Source organism: Cricetulus griseus (genome assembly GCF_003668045.3).
Source record: "Cricetulus griseus strain 17A/GY chromosome 1 unlocalized genomic scaffold, alternate assembly CriGri-PICRH-1.0 chr1_0, whole genome shotgun sequence".
NCBI lineage: Eukaryota > Metazoa > Chordata > Mammalia > Rodentia > Cricetidae > Cricetulus > Cricetulus griseus.
In genome coordinates, this window is record NW_023276806.1 from 36,474,364 (window position 1) to 36,496,315 (window position 21,952).

At 38.7% G+C, this 21,952-nt stretch overlaps 1 protein-coding gene across 6 annotated transcripts in view; it reads right to left on the minus strand.

Annotated features, from left to right (window-relative positions):
• Nucleotides 1-226: 226 nt before the first annotated feature.
• The window catches only part of Arhgap29 (Rho GTPase activating protein 29), a 64,205-nt gene continuing 42,479 nt past the window's right edge, over nt 227-21,952 (minus strand). For 5 of the 6 annotated variants that reach the window (XM_027395633.2, XM_027395635.2, XM_027395632.2 and 2 more), the window contains 11 exons: nt 14,801-14,961; nt 13,780-13,919; nt 13,438-13,542; nt 12,316-12,414; nt 11,135-11,274; nt 10,181-10,369; nt 9,806-9,943; nt 7,503-7,735; nt 5,944-6,274; nt 5,358-5,469; nt 227-2,401 (listed from right to left, as the gene is read on the minus strand). In XM_027395633.2, the coding sequence (XP_027251434.1) occupies nt 1,500-2,401; nt 5,358-5,469; nt 5,944-6,274; nt 7,503-7,735; nt 9,806-9,943; nt 10,181-10,369; nt 11,135-11,274; nt 12,316-12,414; nt 13,438-13,542; nt 13,780-13,919; nt 14,801-14,961 (2,550 nt within the window). In that variant the 3' untranslated portion in view covers nt 227-1,499. The remainder of the gene's footprint in view (nt 2,402-5,357; nt 5,470-5,943; nt 6,275-7,502; nt 7,736-9,805; nt 9,944-10,180; nt 10,370-11,134; nt 11,275-12,315; nt 12,415-13,437; nt 13,543-13,779; nt 13,920-14,800; nt 14,962-21,952) is intronic. The other variant, XM_035450689.1, reaches the window with a different exon arrangement.

The window sequence follows — 21,952 nt, forward strand, 5'->3', positions numbered from 1 at the left end:
TTTCACAGCAATAGGGTGTGCAATAAGGGATAAAAACAAAGTTTCATCGTTGAAAAGCTCATTACTCATCTTTCCCTAGTTCTGAATGGCACAGATGCCACCACAACTTGTCACAAAACACTCCATGTTGTAGTTAAGGGATTCATGAACCCAAGAGATGACCCATAAGTCAATGGTTAATGACATCAAAGACCACAACTTAAGCACAGTAGTGTCAGGCAAGACATGAGAACCTGGAATAATTTAACAAGTGAATATGTACATATATTTATCAAATATAACAAGGTCATACAAAAGCATAATATAATTCACACATACAAAAGGCTACTGTACTTGTCCCTTTTACATCCTATTTTAGACAAAACAATGGCACAGAAAGTAACAGGAATGCACAAATTCTGAAACTAGGTTTTTTGGTTTTGTTTCTTTCAAAGAAATAGAGCCGATCACCTACACCTTCTCTGAAATTTCTAAATTCACTCATTTGAATGAACTATACATTTCCAATGGTTGAAAGTCAGGTAGAAAAAGAATACAAAATAATTTGTAAGTTAAAACATTTCTTATAAAAGGAACAGTTTAAACAAGAGCTGGGCAATAAAATGAGGAAATGTGCTGAATTTAAAAACTTCTGAAAATAGCATCTTTTCTGGACCACTGTATAAAATATTTAAAAGTTCAGAACTGTTGAAAAACAAAAGTTTACAGAGACAAAACTAGGAGATAAAACAAAACCCTCAAATCCCTACCAAATGTATTAAAAACATCTAAAGCCAAATAAAAGGTAACGGAACTAAATAGTTCAGGTTTAAGTGCATTTTTGGGGTACAATTAAACCACATGTAATAATTAAATACAGATTGGCAAACCCCTTGGCCGTTATGTAAATATTAAAAGGTGAATTTCCAATTGAAAATAAAAGCTTACATACAACCACAGAAGCACAATGGTTAAAGATGCCCTGTGAAACTGTGGGGAAATCACAGCACATGACATCTTCCAGCAACTAGTGTTCAGAAATACTTTATAAATATGCACTTGATCTCACTCCATGCTGATTTTCCCCTACTGCACCTCCTGCTAAAAACTATTACATATTAAGGATGAATTTATTTATTTATTTTTTTGGTTTTTCGAGACAGAGTTTCTCTGTGTAGCTTTGGAGCCTGTCCTGGTACTCACTCTGGAGACCAGGCTGGCCTTGAACTCACAGATCCGCCTGCCTCTGCCTCCCGAGTGCTGGGATAATTATAATGTATCATTTTGTGGGGAAAATCATTCTAAAAAACAGGAATACACACATTTTCTTTACAACTTCAAAGATCATTCCAGTGAGGCATGAATGCAGCCTTGTCAGAACACTCTGCCATCTTACATGATCAACAGACGACATAATGACAAATAGCTTTGGCAATCCTATACAAAAGGGCCCTGTCCAAACATTCCTCTCACAAAACAAAACAAAACAAAACAAACAGAAAATCTGCATTTTGACAACCCTACACAAATTGTGGGATTTCATCTTCAAGGTCTTCAAACTGCTGCATTCGTTTTAGTCGTGGTCTCTGGCAGGCCGGAGTCCCCTCAGGCAAGCCAGGCTCCTCAGAGTTCTCTTTAGGTTGACCACTTGGCTGCACAGAACAAGCCGACGTGACCCTTGAGTCTGGGTCTGGTTTTGCCACAGGAACCTGGGGAACACGCACCAGGACAGGAGACACAGCTGCTGAGGGCACAGCTGCCAAGGATACTGCTGTTTTCTCCTCAGTCCCCCTGACACTGAAGGTGGGATTGGGTGGTTTGTAAAATGTTGTCCAGTGCTGGGGCTGCAGTGTTCTGGGTGCTCTGACAGTAGCCACAGGACAGCAATCAGAGGACCTCCGCTCTGACGTGTCTCTTGCTGACCTGGCCGGCTCTGTGCAAGGGTTACTTAACTGGGCAGCACGACTGGAATGGTCTTCACTATTGCCAATGTTTGCTGTCAGTCCCTTCTCAGGGTGTGCACTGGGCACAACCATTGTAGTCTTGGCAATAAAACTGTTCCGTTCATATTGTTTATCCCAGGATTTCTGTAGATTTTGTGGGTCAAAGCCATTAACTTTGGAACAAGTAGTATTTGAGTTGTCTTTTCTATGAAGTCCTTCAAAGGCAGGATTCTTACCAAACTTGTCTGACTCTCCATTTCCTATATTCCTGCTGTTCCTCTCAGTAGGAGAACTTGCAAGAAGCAGCAGCCGGTCTACAGGCAAACTTACAGGCCTCATCTTGGTCCGTGGAGTATGTCTCTGTACACTGTTTGCTGCCCTATCAGATTTCAGAAGTAGCAGCTTGGGGCTTTTACAAACATCTTCCATTTTTGGGGATGCTGACTCAAGCTCTTGGTCAAAAAGCAAATGCACTTTGTCTGAAAAAGAAGGTGGCACATGATTGATTAACACCAGAATCTGAGTATAAGACAGACAATGGATAACAAAAGTAATTTTACAATTGTTCCCAGCATGGTATTCTCAGTTGTCTGTTTGAATTTAAAAGTTCATTTAAAACTTCATATAAAAAACAACCACAAAGCATTTATAAATTAGTCAACAACAGAACAAAATACAAAAACTACTTGTGTAATAATTTGTTTTAATGTGCTCCCCATGAACAAATATTTTCTAGGTCAAAAGATTCAACAGGCAGACATTGGTGAGTTAACTCAGAAAAACTACACTACCTTAGGCCAACCAAATACAGGTGTGCCCTGAATCCCAAGATCTCAGACACCTCACTTGGTCTGTTTTTAGCTACATTCATTCCACAATGAGAGGGGTGCTCGCCATAGCTCTCAGAGCTAATAAACCCTAACACCGGCTAGGTCAAACTAAGATGAAAAACTGTGCTTTAAGTACAACAGTCATTCCCAGGTGGTCTCAAGACCACACTTTCTTGAGTCCTCACCTCCCAAATTCTGTCTTTTCCAATTCCTGCAAGGGTCCTGGACTGGCTGTTCTTGATGCTAAGACCAGAGGGAATGATTTGCTACCCTGACACTGTTCTTGACTCTGAATAGCAGCTGTCTATGGCCCTGTGTGTAGCTCTGTGACCTGACACTGTTCCACATTCCTGGACAAGGTATACAAGTGACCAACAGCATCACTTGTCAGTCATCTTCTCATCTGACCTCTATCCACCTTGGACTGGTAACCTTTTTATTTATTAAAGATGAATTGTGTGTGTCTGTGAGCACATGTGTACTCTTAGAGGCTATGTGTTAGATCCCTCTGGATCTTGAGCTGAAGCTCCAGGTGGCTGTGAGCAGCCCGATGTGGGTACTGGGAACTGAAAGCAGGTAAACTCAACAAGCACTCTTCCCCCATGAGCCATCTCTCCAGCCCCCAGATAACCTTTCTACCCTGGGCTCCAAAACAATGTTCTGGAAGTCTACTTCCCTGGGTTATATTGAATATTCTAAGGGACCTGATTCACTGCAGTTGGCCTGCAAGAACCAAAGCGCGTGCATTCCTTCAGTTCTGCAAGAAAAGAGTTACTAGTATAGTAGAAAATAGTGTAGGCTCTAAGTCAGCTGCCTGGTCAGTTCTTGATCCTGATCTTCACTGGAAAGGTCACTGTGACATGTATCTAAGTTGTCATGTGGTCTAAATGGCCCAACAAGAAAAGTACCTACAACTATCTTGTATATAATAAACACTAAAAAAAAAATCTTCAAATTATTTATGTTTATTACTATTCCTAATTGGGAACCTAATTTCACAGGATAGTGAAAAACAAAAAATTGGCTAGATTTATAAATCAGAGCTAGACTAAAATCCTATCTGAACAATTCATTTCAACATATGACTTTTCTCTCTCAGACTGTCAGCTATGAGCAAGACCAATGTTATCCATTTTCCAGTACAGAATTGCTATGAAGATCAAATCTGAGTAATGGGATGCGATGGTAATCTTAACTGTCTGCTTACTTGGTTGAACAGCAGACCCCTAGGGGTGACGACAGCAGTGTTTCTAGAGGTTATTAGGATCATGATAGCTTTAAGCCAATAAAAGGATTAATTTCTTAAAAAAATTATTGAATATGCATGGCATGCCTAAGGCGATTGGAGGACAACTCTGTGGAGTTGGTTCTCTTGAACCCAGGCCACCTGGCTTGTGTGGCAAGTGCCTTTACCTGATGGACCTACTTGCTGGTCTTGTGTTAATTTTTTGATAGATTCATATTATAATGGCATTGCTGGGAAGCTGATACAGCAGGTGAGGTCCCATTGGAGGATGTAGGTCATCAGTGACGTGTCCTTGGGGACTATATATTACCCTCACCCTTCCTGTATTCCTTTCCTCCCTTAAGTTGTTCTCTCAGGTATCACAGGCACAGCTCATGTATGGCATCAAGAGAAAAGTCAAGTAGGGTCCTTTCCTTTCTCAGGCTGTGCTCCCTCATGTTGATCACACATCAAATCTGACATTTCTGCCAAAATGGATTACAGAGTTACAGTAAAAATATAAGCATTTTCATCAGCATGCATGACAGCTTCCACTCGATCAAATCAGAGGAAAGAGGGCATCAGATCCTCTGAAACTGGAGTTACAGATGGTTTTAAGCCACTATGATAGATGCTGGGAATCAAACCTGGGTCCTCTGAAAGAGGACTCAGTTTGGTGCCTATTAGCAGTTACTTTTAGCAATACTTTGTGACTCACATTACAAAACATGTTATCCATTAGCACACTGTATTGACTTTAATTGAACAAGAAGCAGAAATCAAAACAAAACTTGCAGGAGCACAGAACCCAGTTAGGCATCTTTTATAAATGTAAGGTAGAGGGCTGGTGTTCAGTTGTTAAAGCACTAGTCCCACAGCAAGGCCCAGTGCACACTTTCCTAGAACCCATGTTAATGTTGGGTTGCTGGCAGCTTGCCTATGATTCCAGCCTCAGAGGGGAGAGACAGGTGCTCAGCAGAGCAAGCTGGCCACCAGGACTAGCCCTACAGAAAGCACTGGTTTGAGACACTGCCTTAATAAGGAAGGTAGAAGAGTGATCAAAGAAGATTCCTGACACCAACCCTAAACATGTGCCCACATACATGAAAAATATGATGCACACACAGGCACATCACGCACACAAATGGAAAAAATAGACAGATGCAAGGTATACTAAAAGGCAACTTTCTCAGTGGCTGGCATAGATTTGTTAAGTAATAAAACATGGAGGTTTGGATTTCCCTCAACTTCACTTTCCTTGGCTTGTGTTGGTTTCTACAGTACTGGGGATTGAACCTGGTACACTCACCTTGACTTTTAATAATGCTTTATTTGTAAAGTTTTAATTTCATACCCAGATTTTTTCATATGGCTACTCACCAACGAGAGAAGCCTCGCATTTCCCCAGTGCATTTTGTTTGCGTTCTGATTCTTCAAGTGATGTAGCTGATTCAAAAGTTTTGTTCTCACAATCTGCAGTATGAGAATCCTGCTAATGGAAGAGAATGTTCACACTTGTAGAAGCAAAGCACATTTCAAAAGAAACAGTTCAAAGACCATTAATTTACTGACATAAAACACCATACAGTTCTAATGCAACTCTCTAACAGTCAAAACTTTGGCTTAACAGGAAAAGGTGCTGCTCACTCAGCCTGACAACCCGAGTGTGATCCCCAGAGCCCATGTGAGAGACTGGATGTGGCAGCACCTGTCTGTGATCCTAGTGTGTCTACGAGGCCAGAGGCAGAGACCCAGGAACTGCTCAAAGCTTGCAATTCAGGTAACTTACATCATAGAGCACAGGGGGAAAGCAGGCAGATCCTGCCTCAACACTGGTGGACAGTGAAAATCAACTCCCTAAAGTGGCCCTCTGACTTTAGCCCAGTGCCATGGCATGTACAGGCCTGTCTCATTTGTGTGCATGCTTGTACATACACACATATACAACTAAAAAGAAACAACTTACTTCCTTTGAAGAAAAAAACAATGGTTTCATAGAACGATCGGAGTCTCTTTCATCTGGTGACAACAGAGGTCTTGGAAGATCCCCTTGATCAAGCTGAGGGGCAACAGCAGCTGTACTGGCTAGAACAACATCTTGAGGCTGGAGGGACCCATCAAAGATCTTCTGTGAGTAAGTAATGAGGAACTCTACTAGTCGTGCCTGGTTAGAATATTCAGCAAGAGAAGAGATGGTGACAGGAGCAGTTGTGGGCCTTGGCCTAATGAGACTCGGTCCAAATATCACCCCCAAGTTCTTAGAGTTCATCTTGTTTTCTTCTGCATGATCTACCACCCTGCAAAGCAGAATACATACATCTTTATGAGACTTGCCTGCTCAAGTTCTTCCATGTAGTTTACTACAGGCTAGCATGAGTAGATGGAAACCCTGTTTCCATCCTGTTTCTCTAGCCAGAGCCTAGCACACGGGAGCCACCTGAGGGACCATGTTGATTGCTTGAACACAGACAGGCTACAAAAGCCTAAAAAAAAAGGGTCAAGGGTCAAGTTGTGAGAGAGGTCTAAGAAAAATACATATTTACTTGATTAAAATATTCTGCACATGCCAAATTTGGTTTAATAGTGTTTTTGTATTAGGATAAAAACCAAGTAGATGGGATTACAGATGTTTTTTTCCAGCATACACAAAAAGGCATCCTTAAAGATTATTTCTGTATATGCTTCCAGGTCTTTATAATGGAAACAGAATAATACTGTCAATTCCGTGTAACCAAGGCTATTTCTCAAGCATTGATGACTCCCTCCGAGAGGCCTCTGTACTATATGGTCATTCACATTCCCAGTTTACTTCTGGCTCTTATCACCTTTGTTTCTATGACTATTACGGAGACTAGAACTTGAGTAAAGACCTCCAGCCCATTCTCCTTATTTTTGCAAGAAAGATCTAACAGGCAAATCTGAGCAAGTAAAATTCCCAGTTCAAAAATCTTTAGAGGGTACAGAAGCAAGATGGCAAACTCAACTGTTAGGTATGCAAGATCTTATCAGTTCCCACTGTGCATTCATTCTGTAGTGTAGCCTAACCACATTACTTTACTTCCTAAATGTAAACCGTTCCCACCTATCTGTGTCTGTTATCCTCTGCCTGGAATGCTCTTCTGAGCATTCTTGGATGACTAAGTCACTACTGAGTTCTTTAAGCCTTACTTGGTAGCTGCTTCCTCTGACTTACCCCATCTTCCTTTGCATGCTATACATACCTAGTGAACAAATGATGCTGTACTGTATGTGTGTATGCAGGCCTGTGAGCCCAGATGACAGAAACCCTGTTTCCCTCCTGTTTCTCCACCTAGAGCCAGGCACACAGCAGATACCTGAGGATGATGTTGGCTGCCTGAGCACATACTCACTCCCTTTCCTCTAACATGTTAGAAAAATGAAATTCATTTAAAAAATACATGAATATATTTAACACTACTAAAGCATTAAAATGGTAGAAGTTGCTACATTTAATTCAACAAAAAGCTACCCACTAAAGGAGCTCTACTCATATAAAACTCTTACCGCTTCAGATGTACTATGAGGTAATGAAGACTGTTAAAATTTGATGCTGGCAACTGTCTCAGCAGGTCTTTGCTCCTCAGAAGGATTCGATTGATTTCTATGCACACATGTGGGTGTTTTCTGTCTTCAGAGCTATCCTTTTTTGCTTCTTGCTCTTCATTTACATGTTGTATCTCTTTTGCAAGGTCTATAAATTCCTTGTATAATCTGAATAAGATAAATGGTTCTGGAAGCTGAAGAAATAAAATTACATTATGAATACTGTTGTCTTCTTTTTCTTGCTACAATCAGTATTAACTATTATTCACAGCTAATCAATGATTCACCATGTTCTTTAGGTCAAGAACATTTAAAGTAGGCCTTTAACCATGTATGTCTGGGGCTAGAGAGATCGGCTCAGTGGTTAGAGAACTGGCTGCTTTTCTAGAGGACCTAGGTTTCATTCCCAGCTTCCACACAGCTGTTCACAACTATCTGTAACTCCAGTTCCAGAGGATCTGATGAGCTTCTGGCTTCCTCGGGCACCAGGCATGCTTGTGGTACAGACATCCATGAAGGCAAACCATCTATACACATTAAAAAGTTTAAATGTATATGTGTACTACAGATATGACCCGTTAAGTTAATCTGAAACCACTGTCATAAATTAAATAGTTAAGACATTAACTGACAAACAATAAAACATTAAGCCTAAAAGTTCCACAAGGGATTTTAAAATGCTGATCTATGTCTATATTTATAGTCATTACTATTCTAGTGTTAGCACTGATTTATTAAAACAAATCAACTATAATACACAGACATATGAATCAGAAGGAACATCCCACCAGAGTTTGTAGAGACTAAAGAGTTAGGGAAGTTTACAGCAGTGGGAAGAGACAAGGCTGAGGGAATCTTCTAGAAGGTACTGCAGGACAGCAAAAGCAGGAGACTGAGCAGATACAGGGGAGGAGACCCCAGAGCCAGCACAGGTTGCCAATCACCCAAAGCAAAAGTGCAGACAGTTACTATCTATGCTGTCCCATTCTCATCAAGAGAACAGAATAAAAACATTTACAGAGAATAAGGTCCATCTTGTTCAAGGACAGACATGAGCAAAATAGGTGCGGTGGGGGGAGACATTAACAAGGATATGGGGTATTTTTTTCACAAAAGAAATCCCAAGATAGCAGCTGTATAAATGGACAAAAGGACCCAGAATGGAACAATAGAGCTCTAGAGAGTGACATGTTGAGGGCCACCAGCACTGTTCTCTGGTCTCTTCAGTTTCACCCAAGAACAGAATTCTAGATGGGCTTGGCCCAAGTAGTTTTTGTACCTGGTTCACAACACGATGCCAAATTCCTATAACCTCTCCATAAGCTCCTGCCTGAGACCACTTACTTTACCCCATAGATATGTTTTCTTTGTAGCTGGCTCCCACAAATCACAGATCCAATACTGAGCACAGAAAAAGACAATATAGGATGGCCTGTTTCCTGACCATATTCCTGTTAGTTTTCTAGTACCCAGCTTACAGGATAGCTCTGCTTCTTGCCTCAAATATGTCCTTTAATGTTTTTACCACTGACCATCTAAAATAGATATTTTGAAGCATCAGGGAAGAGAAAACTAGACCATGATCCAGACACTTCTCTGTTCACTGAATATTCATGGAACAGTTCAACACTGGCCTTTCCTAACAAAGGTAAACTATACTTTAAAAGTCAAGTTTCTAAAACTTAATACAAACACTTCATGTTATTTACTTCTTTATGTCCAGAAAATATTTATTCCTTAAATGGTTAGGCAAGAGCTTACATGGAGTCAGGAGGCTATAACTGGAAAAGACACACAGAGGTCTTTTGTAAGGTGGGGTAATAATATTCTATGGTCTTAAACTGAGATGAGAAATCAGTGTTTCTGATTTCATCATCATGATTATTATTATTAGCTGTATGTCTAACTTATTTGTGCTATGACCTATAAATTAATATTTAGGAGACCTCAGTATGGTCTATGTCAATTAAAATGCATGTGTTCAGGGGCTGGAGAGATGGCTCAGTGGTTAAGGGTACTGACTGCTCTTCCAGAGGACCTGGGTTCAACTCCCAGCACTCATATAGTAACTCACAACTGTCTGTGACTCCAGTTCCAGGGGACACAACACCCTCACAAAGGTGTACATGTAGGCAAAACACTAATGCTCATAAAATAAAAATTAAAAAAAGAAAATACATGTGTACAAAGGTTATGAATTGAATAACAAAACACAAATCACATTTTTACTGTTTCAATATGATAATAGGCTATAATAACTTTACCTGTCGTAGGTATAATTTCAAGACATCACAGATGTCATGTGAACTGAATTCTGAAATATCTACTAAGTGCATTCCATTTTCCAAAGCTTGGCACAGTTTTTCAGTTTTTATTTTGTTTCCACAAACACGGTAAATTCCCTTGAATAGAGAAACAAATTCTTCTTTAGTTCAAATGGCCACTGCAGACATCTAAACTTACTTGATACATCTACTTCACTTTTTTATTTCTTTTTGGTATTGCAGAAAAAAAACCTAGCTGGGGCCAAATAAAGTTTTCCAAATAAGGTGGAATAAAATCAGCTATTACAAACTGATAGTATAGTTTTCTTTTCATAAGAACAAATGACATACACTTAAAAAAAATTTAATGGGTACCTGAAGACTCAAGGCTCTATTTTCAATCTCCGAGGCACATATTTTTAGCACAAAAGGGATGCCATCTGGTTCTTTTTTTGCAACTTGTATAAATTCTGCTCCAAATATGTGCATTTTCCCCTGAAGTTTTTGATGACCACAAATAATGACTAAATTCTCCAAACACTTTCGATGACAAACAAGAAGACACTGCAAGAAAATGACAGTTTATTTATTTATTTATTTATTTATTTTAGAGATTTTATTTATTTATTACGTATACAACATTCTGCTTTCATGTATATCTGCACACCAGAAGAGGGCACTAGATCTCATAATGGATGGTTGTGAGCCACCATGTGGTTGCTGGGAATTGAACTCAGGACCTCTGGAAGAGCAGCCGGTGCTCTTAACCTCTGAGCCATCTCTCCAGCCGAAAATGACAGTTTAAAACTCCTAAGTTCCTCTTAAAACTTTTCACATTGAGCAAACTATAGATATATTAGTAACATAATAGAAACAAGTTTAAAATGCATTATTTGTAATCTCTGAAATAGACCTAACAACAGAATAAAATACAAAGCAATAAAAGATACACTACAGCACACTTACTAAAAACTTATTTGTAGGGGTGGAAGAGATGGCTTAGTAGTTAAAAGCACTGGCCGCTTGCTCTTCCAGAGAGCTGACTTTCAACTCACAGTACCCACAGATGGCTCACAACCATCCGATGCTCTTCTCTGGCCTCCAAAAGCACTGCACACATTTAGTGCACAGACATACATGTAGGAAAACCATCAATACACATAAAATTAAAAAAAAGTAAAAATATGTATTTGTAAAAGACCCTAATAAATATAATCCTAACAAAAATAAAATGTATACAGTGAAGAAAAAAAAAACCAACACTACTTAATGACACATTTGTATGAAGTAAACACGTGAGAGGCCAATGCAATTCCAAACAGATCTCACCTCTTCACATTCAACACCTGGGAACATTACGATGCCTTCACAATCCCTACATTTTGTGGGGGATCTTAACTTTCGAAACTTGTGAGTGAGAGCTGCCTTTGACATCAACGTCTTCTTAAATGCTCCAAGGGAATTGGGTCCTTGGAATAGAAATAGTAGATGAGAATAGAAAGAGGACAATTTTATTTGTTCTGAGTAATCCTTAGACTTTTCAGTCATATACATGTTACAAAAAACTGTCTGTGGTCTCTATCAAAAACATACAACTTATAGCTAAAACCACACACTTCTATCCCATAGTTTAGCTGTACAGTCATCAACAAACCAGTGAGCTAATCTAAGACACCACAACATTCTCAGGCTGAGCACACACCTTTTATTAAGGTGTCCTGTACAGAACAGGGAAGTGTATGGCATTATATTCCTAAGAAAACTCAATTACTACTTCAAAAGAGCTAGTTACATGAAGCTAGCATGCCAGCAACATGTGCATTAAAGATAGAAATAGTCTTATAAAATTACAGATTAATACTAGCTAGTTATATTTTTAAATCATAGTGGAAGTCAGATATCTTATTTGGGAAATTCTACTACAAGAGACAAACATAAGAATGTACCAAAGATATAAAAACTAATTTATATGAGTTTAATTCAAATCATTAAATAACTGATTTTTGTATCATTGGCATCCACAACTTTCCTTGTCCTTGAGAAGTATATTTATCTGCTTTTCCAACTTGGCTTCCTGCCATTTTATCATTATTGGAATTGTTTTGCAGTACTCCGGCTAGAAGCCAGGGCTTCATGCACAGTAAGGAAGAGTTTTACCACTGAATTTTTGCCCAGAGCCTCTGCACTATTAAGAATGAGCTTTTCCAGAATTTTTCATGCATTTGCTACCCTTTTACCAGAAAGTCGAGGTACTGAATTTATGAGGTACTGAACTTATGAAAGAACACCATACACAACCTTCTATCACACATTGCCAGTAGGTTTTAGATCTAGTAGATTTACTCCTTATTCTTGCAGACATTATTTCAATCATATAATCAATTCATACTTAAATATACACATGTGGACATATTTAAGATATGTGTAACAAAGTAATGATGGAATACTATGCATTGCCACCATTTCAACTGGTTTAGTGGGTCCTTAATAGATATGAATGTTATACCTACCAGCTTCTGAAGGGGATGGTGGCTCGCGTTCATCTAGATCATCAGCAGAAGACATGGTTCCACTGGATGGAGTTCGTGGAAGTTTCCGATGAAAGTCTCCTAAAAGAAAATTGTGGGTACCATTGCCTGACTATTTGCTGGAGAACAGCAGAAATAAGTAGTGGTAATATTCTTAGAATTACATAATTTGTATTATTATTATTTTTTTTTTGATTGAAATTTTTCTTTCTACTCTCAAAAATCTGGGTAACAGGGGATTCAGATACTCATTCCTGAGAACAAAAAGAATGTAACTAAATCTGACTTTAAAAAAGGCCAGTCAGTGGTGGCATACACCTTTACTCCCAGCACTCGGGAGGCAGAGGCAGAAGGATCTCTGAGTTTGAGGCCAGCATGGTCTACAAAGTGAGTTCCAGGACAGCCAATGAAAACCCTGTCTCGAAAAACCAAAAGTTCTGACAGTAAGCACTTGTGGTTGCAGGCTTTCGGGACAGGCAGCATCTTCCACTCATATTCAATGGTACTTTTGCTACTAAGCTATTGTCAAGTGTGAACATGGAGATAGCTATTCACATCAACATGGATGAAGGAAGTCAGTCAGGCTTAGTGGTGGTAAAGGCTGTAACCCAAACTACTGGGGACACTGAAGAAGAAAGAGCACAGGACTCAAAGATTTCCTGGGCTATAGCGTAAGTTCAAGGCCCATCTGGGCAACTTAGTGAGCCTCAAAAAAAAAAGTGGCCTAGTGTACAGCTCATGTAAGAGGCCTTAAGTTCAACCCCAATACCAAACCAAGAATAAGGAAATGATTTTATTTTTATAGCATCCAGAAGATGGTAAAGTCCATGAAATATGTTACCATAAATATTTAAAATAGCTATAGAATAGTTTATCCTGGTGGAACAGGAGGTGAGGCGCGCGTGCAGACACCCACACCCACACACACACTACTTATTTATATATATAAATAAAGGTTTAATCATTTTTCTTTAAATTAGACATATGTATAATGTCTAATTCTCTTATGTCAGAGATAGATTATGCTCATCAAAAATATCCCGAATGGACTATTTCAATCTTTCATTGAATTTTCAGTTAGACTTAAAACACTTATTTATGTACCTGGACTTATAGATTCTGAATCCAGAGATCTCGATTCACTGCTCCCTCCAGTACTCTCAGAGTCACTCAACATCCCGAATTTCCATGATCTTACGAAAGAAGGACCTTTAAAAAAAGAATAGTTAAAAACTTGCCTACAGGCAGATTTCATAGGGTGAAATACCGGTATCATGTAAAAGGACAGGATTCAAATTCTTTAACAATGGCTGAGTATGGACTTTTGAGATAGCACAGTGGTTAGAACTGTAAATGATCTAACAGAAGAGCTCAACTTCTCTTAGTAACTGCAACTGAGTGCCCTGCTGTTCATAAGAAATGCTTGCTTCAGTATGCATTGCACACCTGTCATGTCTGCACTGTTGGAGCACCTGTCCTCTTCAAGTTTACTGCAACTGTCAGGAAGGCGGGCAACATCCTCTAGGGAGTCAGCAGGTCCATATACAGGTGTCTGGGGACTACTGGTTATTTTTTTATTTACATTCCTGTGGGGTAAAAATAGATAAAGCTTAGCACTAATAGTCTATTAAAAATTTGTTAATTTAATAAATGTAGAGTAAGTAAGCTTACTAAATATTAATAACTATTTACAGTTCAACACCTCCTCCACCCCCCAAAAGGGTTTCTCTGTGTAGCTCTGGCTGTCCTGGAACTCACTCCAGGCTGGCCTTGAACTTAGAGAGATAGATCCACCTGTCTCTGCCTCCTAAGTGCTGGAATTAAAGGTGTGAGCTACCATCACCCCAGTTTAGTTCAGCTTCCTTTACAGATGTGAATAAAGCTTTTAAATAATGTATTATAACAGATGAAATACGAAAGAGAATAGTCAATATTCAACAACAGATTAGTCAATCTTCATATTAAACTTTTCTAATCTAACATTAGTGGGAAATGTAGGTTTAGTTTTTGGTATATTCAAAATATGTAGGCCATTGTTTGCTATTCCCAAAGAATTTTTAAGACCCAAAGTAAAGTCTGTCTGTATGAAAATGGAAAGCTTCACTCAAGTATATCGCATCTATTCCTTAAATGTACTTAAACCACAAAATAAGCCGGGCGTTGGTGGCACACGCTTTTAATCCCAGCACTTGGGAGGCAGAGGCAGGCGGATCTCTGTGAGTTCGAGGCCAGCCTGGTCTCCAGAGCGAGTGCCAGGATAGGCTCCAAAGCTACACAGAGAAACCCTGTCTCGAAAAAACAAAACAAAACAACAACCACAACAAAAAGAAGCCACAAAATATGAAAATATTGAAAAAATTAACATTAATATTTCAGTGTAAGAAAAGACACTTCCTTATAAATTTTGCTAGGAGCTTAGCAAACGTTTTCTCTCTTGAAATCATTTCACCTATACATAAATTCTTACCCATCAACCTTTTCTTCTAATTCACTCGAACTTGTAGCCTTCACAAACTCACTGTATTCTTGACCTGGATCATAGAGTTTGGCACTGTCACAGAGAGACTGTAAGCTATTGGCAAGGGATGCAGCCTGTAGCTGCTGCATATGGAAGAGGTTAACTGTTACCTACAGTCAAAGACAAAGACAAGATAGACAAAACTCATGAGAAACAAAATGCTATGTAAACCAGCACAGCAATAAAAAGGTCATACATTTGACACACACAACACTGAGTATCGCTATCAGTATGCTATATTGACTGATGGCATGCACCACTTAGAATAGAAACCAAAGAGCAGCTTTAATCTAACAGCTACGAGTGATCAGTTTCAGCAAAATAGGTTTTAAATTACAATCCATATCCTTGCTGGTTAATGGCTTTAGGACATGATGTGTCTGAGGGTCCTTAGCTCTATACTTTGATGGTTGAACCACAACTGTCTAAACTCCAAAATGAAAATGGATGGGGGGATCTTCCAATCATAAGCAGCATTATTTCGACGATTTTCACTTTTTCCTTTTTTTTTAAAGTCCTTTTTCTTTGAGATGAAGTCTTTGGCCTGTAATGTGATATATTTCTGTTTCAGTCTCCTGATTAGCTGGGTGGGATACATTAGCCTACGAAGTTTTGGCAACTGTCATTCCTACTACTTACAGTAATGACTACAATAGTGGTTATAAAACTCACATAATATGCCTGAGTTCATAAAGCACCTGAGTTTTATATTAACTAATTTCAAACACACACTGTACTTCAGTATATTATGGCAAATAGATGGGCTACTCATCCTCATCCACCTATATATGATCCTAAAGGTGGTTCTTAAAATATTTCATGGTACTGAAAAATGCTGTAAACACTACTTAAGAATGTCAACTTGTGCCAGTAAAATGGCTCAGCTGGTAAAAACACTTGCCCACATAAGCCTGGTAACCTGAGTTCAAGTCCTGGAACCCATGTAAAAGCGGAGGAGAGAACCCGGACTCCAGAAAGTTGTTCTCTGTCCTCCAATCACATGCTGTGGCATGTGTGTCTCTCATCACACATACAAACATATACAACAATCCCCATATATACCAATAACAAATTAAAAATCAATTAATATTAACCCACAGAGTATCACCATGTATGTGTTTGTGGAAGGGTATTTTCAGCATGGTAGGTTAGGGAAGGCCGAAGGGCTGACATTTGAAATACGACTGTATGAGAAAGAGACAGGACACAGCTCCAGAAGCAGATGAAAGGGCAAGAGAGGTAGCAGTCAGCTCAACCATGGAGTCTGAAAGACCGGAGGTAAAGTGTAACAGGAAGTCAGCTAAAGACTAAGCAAAGCATGATCTCATTTATTCCTTAAAACACCACCCTGGATTCTGTGTGGTGAATATACTTAAGGAAAACCTTACAGAAAAAAAAAAAATCCAATTCAGCACTCGGGGTTTATCAGATGAAAGGAGGAACTCATTACCACAGTCCTTTCCAATCCAAGGTGGGTATCGCATTTCTCCAAGGATACCTCAGTGCGCATAAGCAGTATTTGAAATGTGTACCCAAAAGGACTGTTCATGTCTTAACCCTTCAATTAACAAAGGAAATTCAGACTTTATTTGGTACAGTTTAAATCCAATGACTGGCTGGGCTGTATTAGGGCAGCTAATGGTAAGGTGAACTTGTTTGATCCAAAGGGTAACTTATATGGGTGAGAGACACTGATCAAGATACTTATAGAAATTTGAAAAAGTCAAATTCAACAAAAATATCTGAGAGGTCTTGTTCAAATGCAGATTCTGATTTAAAAGTCTACATTACTTATAGGCTACCAGAACAGTGGCATGGTGATTTGTCCGAAGAGCATGTACTGGAAAGAATAGACTTTCTAAGCTTCTGTTTCTGCATCAGTAAAATGAGCTAAAAATATGTTTAGCTAACAGGACCTTCTGAGAACTTGGTAAGTTCATGTAGACAGATGCCTTAATACAGACAGTTAGTACTCAATCTTAGCTATTATCAGCTATAAATTGAGATAAAGGAGGTATTATAGTTTAAGTTATTTTATAAACCTGTAAGCTAATAATCAAAATTTGATAAACAAATGATTTACAACTTTAAGAGCACCAAACATTTTATATTTTGGTTGTGAGCCTAGCCTTTAATGGCTGAGGCATCTCTCCAGCCCGAGTGCCAAACATTTTAAAAGTTCCTCACTGAAATGGAACCTTTCCTCAACTGAATCCACTGGAAAGTCCTGTTCAGAATCTATATATTAGTATCACCTATCTAAAGATATGGAAATACAAGACAATTTTAGGTACATGCCTTGCTTTTCCCACTCCTATCATGCTTTCCAGCCTAGGCTGATTCCCACAAGTGTAGCATCAGGTATGGATGCAGAGAACTTCAACAGAGGGCCTCTGTGAATCAGAAACAGCCAAGGGTAGGAAATGTGACTCAAAAGCAGGAAGAAAGCCTTGGTTTCTCTGCTCCATCTTCTCCTGAGCCATTCCTCATATAAGCCCAAATCTTTGGGGGCACAAACTTGTAGCAGTGATGGCAGTTACAGGAGCTGAACAGATCTAAACGCCTGAAATGAATCCTTCTTTGGCTTTCATTTTTCTCTTTATCCCTGTATCCCTCACCCACCTCCTCCACTTAATGATTAAGAATTACTGGCTCCAACTTTCTGGAGAGCAGAAGAGTAGACAGACACTTCAGCTTCCCAGTCAGACCAAGGTGACAGGCAAAAAGCTAGGAGGGTGAACCTACCTAGTTCAAATGGCCAGGTACACTTTTAAACAGTATTAGGACCCAGAGTCACACAAAACAACACTGAAAATACCTAGGATAACATTCAAAACGGGTTGTGGAATGCTGTCCTCAGGGCATGACCTGAACTCTCAGCAGCTGTGATTCCCCTTCCTCCCCCTCTCCAAGGATACAAGAGGCAGTTAACAGTTGCTGGGGTGGGTGGGGGTGGGGCACTCACCAGGCCCTTCCCCTAGAGGACATATAAGCAGTTAACAGCTGCTGGGGAAAACTACTTATTCCTCTGTAGTTTAGCTTCTATGGGTGCCCATCCACCTATGAGTAACCCCACTTAAACAGACTGGTTCACTAAATGAGACTCCAGTGTTCCTTCGGCAGTTACTTTGGCAGGGATGGGCAAACATTTGCTGCTGCTGCTGCTGTCTTCCCAGAAAAAGTTAATGTACAAAATTACTTGTCATGTGAAATATCTGGATAATCTCACACCACTTAAAAAGAGAGATATCAACCTGAGGTAACCCAGATACTAGGATGGAGCCTCTATAGCAGTTGTTATAATGGGCTGTAGAAGTAAGGGAAGGGCTGGAGAGATGGGGAAGTGCTTGTCTTACTTGCTTAAGCCCCAGAATTCTCCTTAAAAAACACGGGTATGGTGGCCTATTCTTATACCCCAGCACTGAAAAGGAAGATGGAACAGATAGATCTCTGTGGTTTGATGGCTAACCACCCCAGCCTACTCAGTGAGACCCTGTCTCAAAAAAAAAAAAAAAAAAAAAAAAAAGTGAATGGTTCCCGAGGAATGATAGCCGATACCTCTCTGGTCCCCTATCCATGTGTACCATCACATACACAGACACACACTCATATACATAAAAGGGACCAATTAGTTTGAAACATGGAAAGACAAATCTCCTGCAGAGAAACTGAGGACAGACAACAAAGGAAGTTTCAGTATTGAAAAATAAAATTTCTAAAACAAAGTTACTGAAGGACTATATTGGAAAAGGAAAATAACAAAGGAGAGGTAATGAACTTGAAGGCAAATCAAATGGACAATATAATACTCCTCAGCTTACAATGGGATTATATGTCAACAAACTCATTTACTATTCTGATAAAATATGGTAAAGCTGAAAAATCTTAGTTAAGTTGGGGACTGCATTTTAATTAATACATATATACATACACATATATGTATGTAACAAGAAAGAGGCAAGGAGGGTATATGGGACAGTTTGGAGGGAGGAAAGGGAAGGAGGAAATAATATATTATCTCAATTAAAATAATAGAAAAGCAAACAAATACCCTCCCCCCACAAGAATAAAGACAGTGTGGTAAAGTTTTTAATGTATATGTATTTTAGTAAACATACACCTATTACAATTCACATTGAGTATAGGGGCTTACATGGTGCTATGTTTCCTGCATTCCGCATGAAGTACTAAAGTGCTGATTCTTAGAGGACTGGATAAAAATAATACAAAGCTATGCACACTGGCATGCTTCTGTAATCCTAGTACTTGGGCAGTAAAGGTAAGAAGGGCTGCAAGTTTGAGACAGTGAGACCTTGTCTTCAAATTAAAAGTTTAAGGATACACATGTTCCTCAGTATCCATGAGGATTGGGTGTTTATCCAGGAGACCCTCCTACCCAAACCATGGACGGTTAAGTCTCTTATAGAAAATAGTATATTTGTAGTTAGCTTATGCTTATCTTCCCATAAGATTTATCTCTAGATTACATACAATAATTACTAATGGTACACAGATGCTTTGTGAACAATTATAATACATTACTTAAGGAATGGCAATGTGGAAAGATCTGTATATATTCAAAAAAGAACAATTTTTTGTTTCTATTGTTGAAGCCAAAGTCTTGGAATTCACATCTATGGAGGCAACTGATAACCACAGATACACAGCATGCTATCTGCATTTCAACTCCTAGTTCAATAACTACAAAATTTAGAGAGAATTGACCCCCATATATGAATTAAGTCAAGCAGGTTGGAACGTTGATAAACAGTTTAGATAAATTAAAACAATCCCAACAGACAAAAATAGATGAAATGAGTTATAAATAGGTAGGAAATAATATGGAGGTCTACATCTTACCACGTGTTTACATTGAACTTGAATGATCTAAACACTCAACTGTCAAGAGATGTTTAACAATCAACACTAAAGTCAATGCTATTTGTAGGCTACATAAGAAACTCATTTTAAATATGTTTAAAAATAGAAGAGAAAGGGGCTGGAGAGATGGCATAGCCAGCATAAGAGCATTTGCTGTTCTTGCAGAGGACCTGGGTTCAGTGCTCAGCACCAAAATGGTGGCTTGCAATCATCTGTAATGCCTGTTTCAGGGGATTCAATGCCCTCTCTTTTTTTTTTTTTACTTCTGTGGACACAAGACACACATGTGCCACACATACATACATACAAGTAAAATACATACACATAAAAAAATCACTCAAAAATAAAAGAGAAAAATATACCACGTTCAAAGTAATTAAAAGTAAACTGAAACAGTTGTATCATATCAACACTAAAAAGCAGAGTAAAAAGCAAGGAAATTTCCCAGGATAAAGAGATTGTGTTGGAGGCCAGGCATGGTAGCACACACTTTTAACCCCTGCACTTGGGAAGCAGTGGCAGGGCATATAAGAAATTAAGTGGAGCAAGCCTCAGAAAGCAAGTCAGAATGCAGTTTCCTGCCTTGGTTTCCTTGATACTGGCCTACAACCTCTAAGCCAAATAACCCTTTCCTCCCCAAGCTTATTGCAGGCAATGTTTTATCTGAGCAACAGAAAATCAAAGTAGGAAAGAGACATCTCAAAAAGGGAACGATCAATCTCCTACGATGGTATAACATTTGTTAATGTAGAAGCAACTAGCAGCAGATTTCAAAATACACAAAGCAAAAGTTGACGGAACTAGACACACAGTATGTTGAGGACCTCTAAACCTCTCTCAGTAGATAGACAGTTAAATACAACTAATCAAGAATACAGAAGAAATAAATTACAACACAGACTAAAGAACTGATATGTATGCACAAAGGTATACACATTCTTTTCAAAGTACATTCATGGAACATTCGTAATTCATTTTTTCAAAGCACCTTTTAATTTCATTTTTTCTTCTTTATTTTTCAATTTTATCAACGTCTGCTCTTCTTTTTTTTTTTTGTTTTTAGAGCAAAGAAAAAACTTGATACTGGGTCAATTTAAAAAAAAAATGTAACAAATTTAAGAAGCCTGAAATCATACAGTTAATTTCTCTTTCCACAACAGAATTAAACTAGAAGTCATTATCAGAAAGAATAGCTTGAAAATACTCAAATACTTAGAAAATCAAATAAGAAGCTTTTACATTATCCACTGTTCAAAAGGCAAATCTCTAGGGAACTTAGAAAAACACACTTCAGAATGTGCTAGCTGTAGGGAAGTCACCTTCAGCAGGCATCTGAACCATTTGAGACTTCATTCTAGAGATTCAGGGAGGACTCAATGAAGAACTGTCATGAAAGTTAAAAGAAAAAGACAAACATCAAGTAAAAGCCAATACAACTGGAAAAAATCAACTTAAAAAACTTTTTCAGAAAATGAATGACATGTATAAATGGTGCAAGATTGGGAGAGTATGTGCATAAATTATTAAGAATAAAAGAGGAAATATGGCCGGGCTTGGTGGCTCTCGCCTTTAATCCCAGCACTCAGGAGGCAGAGGCAGGCAGATCTCTGTGAGTTGGAGACCAGCCTGGTCTACAAGAGCTAGTTCCAGGACAGCCTCCAAAGGCCACAGGGAAACCTTCTCTGGAACCCCCGCCCTCCCAAAAAAGAAAAAGGATATATATATATATATATATATATATATATATATATATATATATATGCAATTCTATGCAAGCCAAAAGCTACCAAACTTCACCTATGAAATAATTAACTTGAATATATCAAAAGAAATGACTATGTAGAAAAAATTCTTCTAAAATTTCAATCCTAGATACCACACATGCTGCTAGATAAGGAAGAAACAACACAAATTTTATTAGCCCTTTCCCCCAACAAAAGTTAAGAATATCATCTCACCTCATTTTATGAAAGCAGATTACCTTAACCAAAACAAAAGACAATTAAAGGGGAAGAGAGGGAAAATGAGGATAATGAGGGAGGAAAGGGAGAAAAAAGATAAACTAGATTATCACATAGAATAATATAGACAGGAGAAACTCAGCAAAAACACAGGAAAAAAATTCTTAACTATTTTTGGAGCATCTTCAAAGAATCTATAGCTGCCATTCTATTTAAATAGTAAAAGACTAAATGCTTTTCTTCTAAGACCAAGACAAAG